This window comes from Hippocampus guttulatus, chromosome 8 (assembly GCF_054856545.1).
Source record: "Hippocampus guttulatus isolate MCC_2025c chromosome 8, RoL_Hgut_1.0, whole genome shotgun sequence".
In the NCBI taxonomy this organism is placed as follows: Eukaryota; Metazoa; Chordata; class Actinopteri; order Syngnathiformes; family Syngnathidae; genus Hippocampus; species Hippocampus guttulatus.
The window spans coordinates 18,826,095-18,839,149 of NC_141268.1; the positions used below are offsets into that span (position 1 = coordinate 18,826,095).

Here is a 13,055-nt window from a genome sequence, read left to right on the forward strand (position 1 = left end):
TTTCTACGTGAATTCTTCTCTCCATTCCTTTTCAAGAAAATGATCTGTGACCCTGGCATGCCAACAAGGCGTCTTTTCCAGGTTCTTAACTGTGGTGATATAAGTCAGTCTGCGAACACAAGCAACTACAATAAAACACACCAGAAATAAAAGATTAATCTGTCGCTAGTCGTTTTCAACAAAGAGAGTGTTGCCATTCGAGATTATTCTAAATCTCCAGTTCAACTCAGAACAGAATTAAAATTGAAAAATGCTCCCACGGACACCAAAAGATCGGTGATTGGCTCATTTTGCTGTCAATCATAAAAAGATTCCGCCTCGGATAGATCATCCAATCATCATGCAGAAAAGCTCAGCGTCCGGGCGGGCCGATACACGCCCACTTGTCCGTAGACTCCCAGAGACGCCGAGCGTCCGTGGGCGGGACAAAAACCAGCTCGTATCCAATGACTCGTCTCCGTTCAACGCATTGGGACAACCTACCCTGAACTCTCGAGACTCTCTGCGGACGCTCAGCGTCCAGCGTTTAAAGCACAGCGAAACTGTGGGAATGAATGAGAAGGGAGAAGGAAGAGAAAAAGCTGATTCAGAACAAAAATTGACAACGTTGTAACGCATATTTAGTCAATGACATGTACACACAATGAAATTTACATTCTATATATTTGATCACTTATTCTTTGACATTTTAGGGGAAGCCGAGCTTCCCTTGCAGTCCGAGAGCAATCGCCACTGAGTTGAACAGACTGTGACGATATTTTCAACGCAAAGTGGCCCACTAAGTTCTTGGAATGATATTCTCCACGGTGACATCATCAAATAATTAGAACTCCAACTCATTCCAGAGTCTAAAAGAAGATTGTAACCTACTCCGTCTACCTTTTAGAAGACAGAAAGCTCTTTGTGGGCATGCTCAACAAGCAACAGTCTGAAGACGACGTGCGGCGCCTTTTTGAGTCTTTCGGCGGCATCGAGGAGTGCACCATCCTGCGAGGTCCGGATGGCAACAGCAAAGGTGAATTTCCCGCCATACAGGACTGGGTCAGCGGAGTTTTGTCACAGGCGCGAACGGCGCAGAAAATGATTCGGCCTTTCAGAGCTGGGGACTTTGCAGCGCTACGTCACGTCAAAGCAAAGTTATTGGTCCGTGAGTGGTTGAACGCCGTGGATTGCATACCTTTCAAATGTCGACGTCGTGAGGCTGCTTTGTCCACAAGGCAACCCCCAATTAACCTTATAAGTCGGTCTGCGGGGAGAAAAAGACAAACCAAGTCGAGCTCCATATCAGCCACGGGGCCTCGTATCGTGCCAGCGAAATGGCCCTTTCGCAGTGTTGTCACAGCGCTTGAAGTTATCGCGGGGCTTAGCGGCCAACACTGCGCCCCGTCGATAACTAAGCCCGATGATTACAGTGGGCTTGATCATTCTGATGCCTCCATGACGCTCCATTAACAAGACTCCCATCAGCCGGCGTAAATGGGCTGTCGCTCAATAATTACCGGCAACTTGATCATTCAAATTCATCAACGGGGGGCCTCGTCGATATGAAGCCGCGTCCCGTCGCCGTGGCATTTCAAGCCCCGTCAGAGGATCGCAAAAATTGTGAATGATGTCAAAGGGCCGCGTCGAGCCCGCCCTATTGAGCGCAAAATCCACCGATCGCTTTGTCCAGCGGACGAATCGCTCGCTGCCGGTGATGCGGTGAACGGCGCGCCATGTTTGTCCTCAGCTCTTTCTCTTTAACATGATCGTTGTCTTCTCTCTCTCTCTCTCTTTCTTTAGGCTGCGCATTTGTAAAATACTCGTCTCATGCCGAAGCTCAGGCGGCCATCAGTTCACTACACGGCAGCCAGACGATGCCTGTGAGTAGCTGTGCGTGACAGCGTGTCGATTTATGTGAGTGGCAAGAGTCACGGCAGAGGTGAATCGCAGCGAGCTTAATTACCTCCTAAAAGTTATAAAGTTATACTTTATTAATCCCTCCGGGGGGGTGGGGGGGTGTCCCCTGGCTTTGACCCATGCCAACTACATCAGGGAGCAAAGTTTCAGCTTTGAAGCAAAATGAAAAGACTCGCTGCTCTCCACTCGCAACTCTTTCCGTTTTTTTTTTGTGTGTTGCTGTGCACGGGAGGAGGAAAATCTCGGCTTTAGGTGTACAACAGGGGACACAAGGTGATGTCATTCGTCCATCTGTGCATACTAACCTACTGCCCGGCTCGGGTGTGTTTGTGAATGCGCAGGGTGCCTCATCCAGTCTGGTGGTCAAGTTCGCCGACACGGATAAGGAGCGCACCATTCGCCGCATGCAGCAGATGGCCGGTCAGATGGGCATTTTCAACCCGATGGCCCTGCAGTTTGGAGCCTACGGAGCCTACGCTCAGGCACGGCCCTCACGGAGCATATTTTTGCAACGCATTTAGGGGTTGTTCACATGGCACCGTTTTGGACCCGGGGGAAAAAAAAAAGTTGCTTCAAGAGCCTGGGCGAGAAAATAAAAGCTGTTTTCCAAAGCGGAGGTTTCTGTTTTCAGCCTACGTCGTTTAAATGACACTTTAAACGGGAAAACGGTTACCGTATGCCCTTGTTTCTGATGCTTTTGAAAAGCGGTTTGACACTCTTCCAGCAGCGCCACCGCGGCATCCAGATTATCAGGCCACTTACACCATATGTCAAACAAGGAGATGGTGCTGAAATCATCGCAACATATTCATGAACTCAATCGCCAATCCGCGGGGACCGCGTATCGTGCAAAATATTTTGCAAGAAAAATGTCTCCAACCAGGTTTGGTACCTTCTCAAAGATGGGATGTAAAACGACTGTATTCATAAACTGCGGCTTTTAATAGGCACCGGGGGTCCACTTTTAAAGTCATTGCCACATAAACATCCTGACAGAGTTAGCAAAAACAAAATCCACGTTGCGTTTCTCTGCCAAGGAAGACTGTAACCAGATTATACGATATGATGCGATACGATACGATGCAATTTTTTTTCCGTACCCACAGACCTCATGCATGAAAAATAACCCTTTCAGGGACAGCGATCACTACAGGGGACATTTTTTCATGTTATCAGGTTACAGGGTGCATGAAAGGGTGAAAGACTTCAGCAGCACAACTTGGCAAAATATGGCCCGCTGGCAACATCTGGCCCATCTATCTTCTCTGAGAGGCCCATGTAGTCAAAATCAAGCAGAAATTATGTGCTGCACAGGTTAGGATTTGGGGGGTCTTTACTGACAGTATATGAGGTTGTGGTTTTATAACCAGACATTAAATTCATATTGAGCAGTACTGAGGTTGGCTGTTTCTTGACAACCGTTGCCACTTTCTCACACGCGCAAATTTTTCCTCTGAACCGATTCGAAAGTCCTTTTAATTGTAGTCTCCTCCTTATTGCAGGTGCAGCAGCAGGCCGCGTTGATGGCATCCGTAGGCCAGGGGGGCTACCTCAGTCCCATGGCCGCCTTCGCTGCTGCCCAGATGCAGCACATGGCCACCATCAACGGCCTCCCCGGAGCGCCGCTCACGCCCACGTCAGGTAACAGCGGAAATAAATGTCATCCGTCGCAGCTAAAAATGTGATCTGCTTGAAAAAAATCGTAACATCCACAATCCAGAGTGTCGTGAATCATAAGCCGCAAGGTCCGACGTGCCTCCTTCGGGATTTCGAGGGACACGCTTCAAGACGGCAGCTTTTTGTGAGATTCCGACAATGCTTGAATATATCAAAAACGTCGTGTTAGTGAGTGTTAGCATCAACTGTGCATCGAAGGTCTGCATCCACTTGTATCACACAAAGGATTATAGGGAGATAGGAAATCAGCCTTGACATTTAATGTCTTTACTGGACCACTGGACCGCCCCCCTCTGACATTTGCAAGAATTACTTGGTGGCCAGTCAAAGTAAAACTTTCTATCATGTCTCGGGGGGTGCGGGGGAGAAATACAGACAATCACTCACTGTTACCCATCTTTGATTTTCCACTTTCCCGTTTGCAGGCGGTAGCACTCCTCCAGGCATCAGCGCCCCCACAGTGACCAGCATCCCTTCCCCCATTAGTGTCAATGGTTTTACTGGCATGCCGCCTCCTCAAGCCAACGGACAGCCACCCGCAGAGGCCGTCTTCACCAATGGCATCCACCATTACCCTGGTAATTCCGGATCGAAACCACCTTGTATCGACAAAAAAAAAATATATATATATATATATATATATATGTTTTTTTTTTTTTTTAGAGCACAGTGCTAATGTTCATACTCTGAATGTTGGTCTCAGTGGTGGGACTTGTGAAGGAAGTGAAGTTCCCTGATGTAGCGCATTACTTGCTGTATCTCAAGCAATCGTTCTAAATTCGGACAAGGCACAATCACTGTTCCCACTTACGGGAAAAAAAAATATACTCGATGCATTTGATACGGCATTGTGTTGAGCTGTGATGTAGATCGACTCGAGAAGAAAGTGTTTTTATTGGAACCAGGGCAATGGAAATGCAATAAGAGCTTTGGGAGCTGCAATCATGCTGGGGGGCAGGGGGGTCTGTCATTTTATTTTTAGTCATATTAAAAAAAAAACAAGTCCAATTATATGTTCTCAACATTCTTACGGTTAGCTACAATGTAGTACTTAAGTAAGCACATTATTGTGCGGGGGGGGATACAATTTACTTGAAGCAGGCGATAATTTTGACAATTTCTAAGTGGCTGTGGAAGTAGTACTGGCCCTATTATTCTATACTGCAACACTGATTAATTAAAAAAAAAAAAAAAGAACTTCAGAAAATAGTTCCAAAAGTTATTGTTTCTACTAAATAGAGGATATTTGCTTTCTTTGGGAGACCAGCAACCAGTCTCAAAGGTATAGGAAGTTTGGTCTTTGTGCATAAAGGACACCATTAGGATGAGCTATGATGCAAATGTGCGAGGGGGTGGGGGGGGGGGGGGGGGGGGAGTCCATTTATTGCAGAGAAGGGCAATGTACACACAGCGGACGATATATTTGCCATTATTTCACTGCAGTTAGTGAGTTGCGTTTCAGGCACCTTATTTTCATTATGTTTATGAATAATTATCCGCAAATTATTTTTTAAACTTACTTTACTATATAGAGTCACAAAATCCTACTCGCTTCTTAAACAGAAACCGTGTGGATCCAAATGATTCTAATTTACTCTTTCATGCACCAATAATGAGAACATAATAAGCTGTCCACCGTCGTAACCGCTGTCCCTCGAAGGGTTAATATCAGGAAAATGTATTCTGCAGCCAATACCTTTGCACAATTTAACATCAGTTAAGGGAGGTATCAAGGTCATATGTTATTTTAATAATTTTCAAGACTAAAAAAAAAAAAAAAAAAGGCTGTCGTGAATAATAAATCTTCAGGGACCACACTCATGGACAGAAAAAAAGAATTGCTCTTTCATTGCTCACCGAATGTTGTACCTCACCTCGTTGTTGTTTGTTCAAGACGAGGAATGAAACTATTCAATTGGGTTGTTGTTGTTTTTTGGTTTTGTTTTTTTCACCCCCTAGTGTTGCAAGAAGTGGTTTTTAGGGAAGACTCTGAGAAAAATGGCCTGGGTGTAGCTCCAAGGAGTTGTTTCGGAGTTCAGGGTGGCTGCTTTCTCTCCTCTCTATCCGAAGGTAACGCTCTTATTCTCATCCGCCGCTTTATCTTCGTCCTTGAGTGTCCCTAGCAGTGTGTGGTGTACGACTTTGCTCTGCGGTGTTTTTCGCATCTGTATAACTTGTTAATAATTTGCGTTTCATGTTAGTTTTCAATTTTCTTTCTTCTACAGCTTTTCTTATACGTGTCTGTAATCGATACCTGGAAAGTGAAACCGTACGGTGACTTTAAAACAGAGTGATCCACATTCAGTGGACGCATATTTTTGTGGATGTGTGTGTGTACATGTATATAATGGAAATGATTGTCTTCACCGTGATAAACTTTTCTTGACCGTTATGCAAGAACCGTATCCCAAATGTAACACATAATCATTTTGAGCAGTGTTTTTCAAAGTTTTTTCATTGAAAAAGAAATCTCGCGGCACACCACTAGCTGAAAATGTCACAAATTTGTCGAAACACAAGGCAATTGCCTAGCTTTTGCTGCTCCCTAGCGGTATGGTAGGGTACTACATAATTACTTTCTGGGCGAAAGACCGCACAGACTACAAATTGGATATTTTCCCGCGGCACACCCATGGGTTGAAAAACACTGATTTTGAGCATTTACTGAATTTGCAAAAAATAAAAATTGGTCCAAATACCAAAAGAAAAAATATATATTTTGTTTCCTTAATATTTTCCAGCGCCGTACAGTTTGCATACTTGTACTGTATAAGCATTTTACTGCATTAATAAGATGCCCTTATCGGATTCTGGTACTGCTTGCTTTTTATCTTTCGGAAACGATGACTAAATGATGGCTGGAAGACACGTTCTTTCCAAACGTCTGTCAACTTTTCCTTCTTTTTGCGGAAACAATTAAGCCCGCGCACATTGGGAGAGATCAGCACCTCACACTGAGAACTAACCTCTTTGCCTCTTTTGTCTCTTCCCTCCGTTTCTTCATGTTATGACCCCCTCCCTCCCACTGTTATTATATATCACTCTCGCCTTCCTCTGTGTCCCCTTCACCTCCCCTCCGTCGACATTCCTGCTCCGTCTCATTGCTGCTTTGTATCGTTTTTCTTATTCTCTAACCCTGGTGCACGCCCACTTCTCTCGCCATCCATCCATCCATCCATCCATCCTCCTCCTCCTTCATCTCTTCGCGTTCTCTTCTGGATCAGCTCAAAGTCCCACTGCGGCTGATCCGCTCCAGCAAGCTTACACGGGAGTCCAGCAGTATGCAGGTGTGTGCATCACGTGAGCGCGCGTCAGTGCGTGTGCGTAAAACGGAGGGAAGACGGGAAGTAGATCAAGATTTTTTTTTTCTTTGTTTGCAGAAGCATTAAAAAAAAAAATATTGCAGTGTCAGCAAAAGTTCCACGCCCGTACAGCATCAATTTCGTCTCTGCTTTTTATAGCACGTGTGTGTGTGACTGTGAAACATGTACACTCTATTGCCTGTTATCCGATCGATTGCCGACCGTTCCCCAGTGTATATCATCTTTTTGGGTGTGCATGTGTGTGTGTGTGTGTGCGTGCGCGGCAACGTGCTCTCGTCGCGACTGTTATCTGATCGGCGCGTGTGCGTCTTGTGTGTGTGTGCCTCAGCAGCCTATCCCGCTGCATACGGCCAGATCAGCCAGGCCTTCCCCCACCCTCCAACCATCATCCCACAGCAGCAACGAGAAGGTAAAACCTCATTTCCTAGTCAAATACTTCTGATACCGCTGCTCGACACACTTGTCTCATACACATTTGCAGACAATATTGTAGCGTTGCTCCTATACATACAATATGTATGTATTTAAGAGCAGGCACATTTTTTTTGGGGGGGGGGGGGTCAAGATTCATCACAGTATTTGTTGGAGACGTATGTCAGTTGTGGCTGGTAACTGAAAAGCCACAGATTTGATATCCCCCACCGACGTGGGCAATACAGTATGTGAGCAATTGTGACATCGGGTGTGTGTGTGTGTGTGTGTGTGTGTGCTACTGTGTTCACAGTGAGGCGTGATATGCAGAGGTCAGATTACGTTCATGCATGTATGAAACGTCTTGACATTTGGGGAAAAAAATGAGGTGATTATAGGCTGTAAGTTCACTGACTATACTATCCTACAAGTGTTCACTTGCTGCAACTCGGGAGTAAGATGACACAGGACTGTGGCCTTGCTGCCCTCTTGTGGAATACAAACAAAACAAGACAGTCCCATGGAGGGGGGGGGAAAACAGGTTGCTGTTTGATATATTACTCATTTAAGTTTCCCCTAACCTTTCTTGGCCCCACATTTTGTATTTGAAATATCTCACAGCACACAACCCCCCCCCCCCCCTGCCAAAAGACACAAAAAGTGATATATAGTGAAAACATAATGATCTTGTCTGCATTTATTCACAAATTTTACCCGGTGTGAAGTCCGGACCTGTTTAGTTGAACACAAAAGCAAGGTTATGCTGTTGTATGAGGCAATCAGTTGGATACGCTCGTTATTTCTCCTTTCTGCTATCTAGTAAAAGAGCAATTCTTTGTTCTGCTTGTCACCATACCTCATTGGCATGGACAGATGACCACAGAGACACATGTAAGACATGAATCATCATTTTTGCATCAAGTAAGATGGAACTGGATCATTTCCGGCGGCACAACTCATCATCTCTTCCGCGGTCCTGGTTGGGGAGTAGGCATGGGGCGATGATAGGTTTGACCATGGTTTTACAAAGGTCACCATTTCAAAAAAAAAAAAAACGGCTAATCCTCGCTGTCAATGGTAAGGGTGAGGGGAAGTTGAAGTATGGCTGAAATTTGATTGGCTGCTTCCAAAGCTGAGTAAACGAGTCGCAGAGAGGGGAGGGGTGAGCAGTGATGCACAGAGGAAGGAGAGAGACACTGCGCAAACACGGATGCCTTTCTGCTCCGTAAGTTAATGTGCATTGTCCTAAAATACAAATATATAAATAATGGTGTCAGCAGGTAATCATTTGCCTCAAGGACATGGTGAATAGTTCAAAAACAAAATACCTCACCAGTGACAGGAGACTGTGACTTACTAAGTCTCGTCAGGAATCACTTCATTTCAACGCCGGCGAAAGTCTCGTCTGCCTTGTTAGGGGCCGTGTTGCGCTTTTCGGGGCTTTCCGGTGCACAGATTTGCCTCGCCTCGCCCCTGACTCATCTGACAATTTGGTCATGGAAAGTAGTCTGCTCTCGGTGTTAAAACGGGCGCATCCTCATTTTTGTGCCAGGGCATTGGTCGAGCTCATCATGCTTGTGAATTCACTCGTGTTTCTGGCTCGTTCCCTGGTGCCTCTGCAAATTTGATTACAAAAAGTAGACTCGATTTTAGACTGTAAAAGCAGGTCTAACTCATGGAAATAGAAATCTATTGACTGAATGAATCATAATCATTATCATATTAAAAATATTTTAGGAGCACCCCGCCGGTCACCAACTGCCCACCTCACGTGCGCGGCTGACTGCATCATCTGCAAGGGGAGATCTTGCAGTTTACCTGCCGATGTCATGTACGGACCCCAGCTAGTCTATATCTGTTTCCGCAATGTCAAGCACCGCGTATCTGGGCATTCTGCACTCCAAACGCCCTGATTTTGATCCAAATGAGGGATGTTGCAAAGAGTGGCCAGGAAAAGGCCACTTTCATACCACCGCTGCACACAAAAGTGCAACTGCCTTTGTTATGTCGCATTCTATCCAAAGTCCAGCAAAATAGCAAAAGAAAGACAACTCCACCCATGCACACAGCTAGACTGTACTTTGCGCTCGACTTGAGCTGGGAACGAAAATAAGGCCCCGTCTGTTTATGAAACACTTGCATTGGATTTTTCCTCACGAGACGTACCTAATGAAGTGTCCAGTCGATGTCTATCTCAAATCTCGCTTCTTGCCCACTCTCACTGGATGCTTCTCCCTACGTTTCTCTGTCTCTGTGTCTCTGTCTGCCATGCACAGGGCCAGAGGGTTGCAACCTGTTCATCTACCACCTCCCTCAGGAGTTTGGGGATGGCGAACTGATGCAGATGTTCCTGCCATTCGGTAATGTCATCTCCTCCAAAGTGTTTGTGGATCGAGCGACAAACCAAAGTAAATGCTTTGGTGGGTAAAAATTAACAGAACCAGAAGATGATTGATTATTTATTCTGATTCTTCTTTTTTTTACTAATCACCTTCTTTACTGCAGCCCCTTGCTAACCTCCCTGCACCTCCCTCTGTTTCAAACCAAATGAAAATGAAAAAGTGAAATGATTCAACTCCGGCTTACTCGGTGATGGACGGCAAATGCAACTTGGCCGCTGTTTTGGCAGTCAGAATAAAAACAAAACAAACAAAAAAAAACATTATGATTATGAATTTGCATTGGATAGTAACTGAATAGAGATTTGCCAAGGAAACACTTGAATGAGCACATCAGTGCCTAATGAGCATACACTAATGCGCACCATCATCGGGTACACGTGCGCACTCGAATGACATCCGTTCCCAAAAAAAAAAAAAATGCTGTCAAACATTCTTCCTTGACAAAGACGATGAATGTTCCTTTTGTAGGCTCTTGTCAGATAAGCAGCGATTTTTATTTCTGCTTATTGCCGTTTGCAGCGGTGAGGAACTGCACTTGCATCATCCTGAGAAGTGCTTCGAAGATTCTGATGACCTTATTTAGCCACTTGATAGTGGGGGGGGATACTTGAGCGTTATTGCCTTTGTGGAGGAGAAATGTTTGCACACAGCTCCTGGATTGGCTCTCACTGAGATTGTACGCGTGTACCTAATGACGCGTCCAAGTGTGAACATGGAGCTCGGAGTTTGAGATTTTTCCACAACAGGAAGCCCCCCTCCCCCGACCCCCCCTCCCCAAAAGAAAAAATGACAGCACAACTGTGTCGACATTTTGGTTTTTAGTGCAAACGCCATCATTTCACCATATTGTGATTTTTGCTTGCATGCTCCTCTCTAACTATTGTGATTCCCGTTGTTGCTTTTTGTTGTTGTTCTTGTTCTGATATTCTTGTAATATATCTCACTCCTCGTAGCATTACGGGAAAACTTGTGTTGATCTGTCGTAACGTGCACAGATGCCTTCCTACAGCGACTTTCCAATTCAAGCGTTTCATGAATGAATCTCATAATCACACTTTTTTTTTTTTGCAAGTCCAACGTCCGGCTAACCCGCGCCCCCCTCTCTTCTTGATTGACCCTTTCCGTAGGCTTTGTCAGCTTCGATAACCCGGGCAGTGCCCAAGCTGCCATCCAGTCCATGAACGGCTTCCAGATCGGCATGAAAAGACTCAAGGTGCAGCTGAAGAGGCCAAAGGACGCAAACCGCCCCTACTAGCCCCGGCCCCAGCCAGCCGCTGCCATCTACGGTGGCCGGGGTAGCTGTCGCACACGGGGGAGACAGGTCAGATCTCGAGCGCGCTGGGGGAGCATTTGCGGCCACGCTAGTCCGTTGGGCGATTAAACCGAGCCGTCGCAATACTCGGGCCGACGCACGGTGTATTGACGGATGCTCAAATGGCACGCCCGTTTTATGAAAGTGCCCGATGTGGTTGCACTAACCTTTCTGAAATGTCATCAAACATTGGCGGATGCCTCATAAAAAAAGGCGGATCATCTGCAAATTGCTTGTAAAGAACAGCGATGTGGCATGGCGGCGAGTTCAAGTCGACGTTTTTAAATGTTAATTTCACCGCCGTCGTTTGGACTACAACGCTACAGGTGTCCCCCGATAAGATGTGTCTTTCAGCAGTACGCATACACGATGCGGGGCAAAAGTATTGAGACGCATCCCATCTCTGTGGCAGGAGTGGAATGTGACCAATCAATTCTCCCTCCAATCTTAACTATTTAGCATGTTCGACGGTTCTTTGGTGCTAATTTTGCAGAACGTTTTTTTTTTGGGGGGGGGGGGGGGGGGGGGGGGGTTCCAGTGTGACTGTGCCGCAAAGACGTGTCAACAAAACAACAATGTGGAAAGAGCAAAAATGCCTCCTAGCCCATAAGTGTCAAAGTTGAGGCCCGGGGGCCAGATCTGGCCCGCCACATCATTTTATGTGGCCCGCAAAGGCAAACCAAGCATGTCAAGTTCCAGGATGCTTACTCAAGTCTGAACCAAAATTTCAATTTGTCATATGTAATCCATTATAACTTATGATATTACAAGCATTTTCTCATTACCAAACCACTTATTGCGTTAATGTAAACCATGTTTGAACAAGTCATTATTCTTGACTTCTGATTTTAAAACGAGCTGTCCATCAATTTGTTGTGCGCTGTGTCTGTAATATGTGGAGGTGATCAAACATATGGTTTCCCAAAATTCTGTCATAACGGCTCTCCAAGGGAAAGCGTAACTACAATGTGGCCCGTGACAAAAATGAGTTTGACATCCCTGTCCTAGCCGTATAATCTTACTACGAATCACTCGGATTCCATTTTTTTCATCCAGATACATGATACAAAATGTTTTTTTACATGTTCGTTGTCAAGCGTACCCAATGTCCGCACAAAGAGTGATGCGTCATAAGCCCGGCGTGTCGACAACCAAATGACTTTACGAGCAATAAATGAGCTTGCCTGAATCATTTCAAATCTCTCAAATGTCCATTTGGATGAATGGCAGAGTCTTTGATGACATTTGATGCAACAACATTTCGCCGAGTGCCCCCCCCCCCTCGGTGTGTTAACGCTGTTGGTAAGCGAGAGCAGGTCAATGCGTCAGCATGTTGCGGAGAGAAGGAATTGCCTCCAAAGGGGAAGGCATTTATTACGTCAAAGGCTGGTAATTGTGCCGTTCCTCTTTGTCTCCTCCCTTCATCTGCATGATGGAGAGTTCAGACCGTGTCGTTCATTCACCGCTGATGACTTAATTCAAGGGCAACTTATCACCCGCTCACAAAACTAACTGATCCATATAAAGACCGCGTCCCCAAGTGAAAGCGCCGCAGGAAAAATAGGCCACATTCATATGAGCGTGTCGCCATTCCTTCCCGGCCGCAAAAATATCCCGCACACACAGTTTCTCAAGATGTTGACATTTCAACAAACACATCAAGCTTTTTTTTGTTTGTTTTCATTCATTCTGAAATTTCACGATGAATGTGTCCAGTCAAAAGCACAGTTTTAGTTCGAGACCCCCCCCCCCCCCCAAACAGAAGCAAATTGAAACTCTGGGGGTATCATTTGCTTTTCACAAGTGTCCCCTTTATCCTTGAAAATGACCTATACCACTGGTGTCAAACCCAAGGCCCGGGGGCCAGATTTGGCCCACCATGTCATTTTATGTGGCCCGATAAAGCAAAGCTGGCTAATATCTGTACTGAAATGCCAAATTGTCAAGTGTAATAAATAATGTTGAGATTTTGTAATCATTTAATAATAAACAAATAGTAGACTGATTTCAAAACTAGTAAGCCTTTTTTTT

At 45.5% G+C, this 13,055-nt stretch overlaps 1 protein-coding gene across 3 annotated transcripts in view; it reads left to right on the forward strand.

Annotated features, from left to right (window-relative positions):
- Positions 1–13,055, forward strand: part of celf4 (CUGBP, Elav-like family member 4) — an 82,498-nt gene that overhangs the window by 63,872 nt on the left and 5,571 nt on the right. The window contains exons 4-13 of one of the 3 annotated variants that reach the window (XM_086117846.1): positions 887–1,015; positions 1,783–1,862; positions 2,241–2,381; positions 3,402–3,540; positions 4,002–4,154; positions 5,536–5,646; positions 6,801–6,863; positions 7,228–7,308; positions 9,587–9,670; positions 10,840–11,033. In XM_086117846.1, the coding sequence (XP_085973972.1) occupies positions 887–1,015; positions 1,783–1,862; positions 2,241–2,381; positions 3,402–3,540; positions 4,002–4,154; positions 5,536–5,646; positions 6,801–6,863; positions 7,228–7,308; positions 9,587–9,670; positions 10,840–10,967 (1,109 nt within the window). In that variant the 3' untranslated portion in view covers positions 10,968–11,033. Of the gene's footprint in view, positions 1–886; positions 1,016–1,782; positions 1,863–2,240; positions 2,382–3,401; positions 3,541–4,001; positions 4,155–5,535; positions 5,647–6,800; positions 6,864–7,227; positions 7,309–9,586; positions 9,731–10,839; positions 11,034–13,055 lie in introns of all 3 variants that reach the window. The other 2 variants (XM_086117844.1, XM_086117845.1) reach the window with 2 other exon arrangements.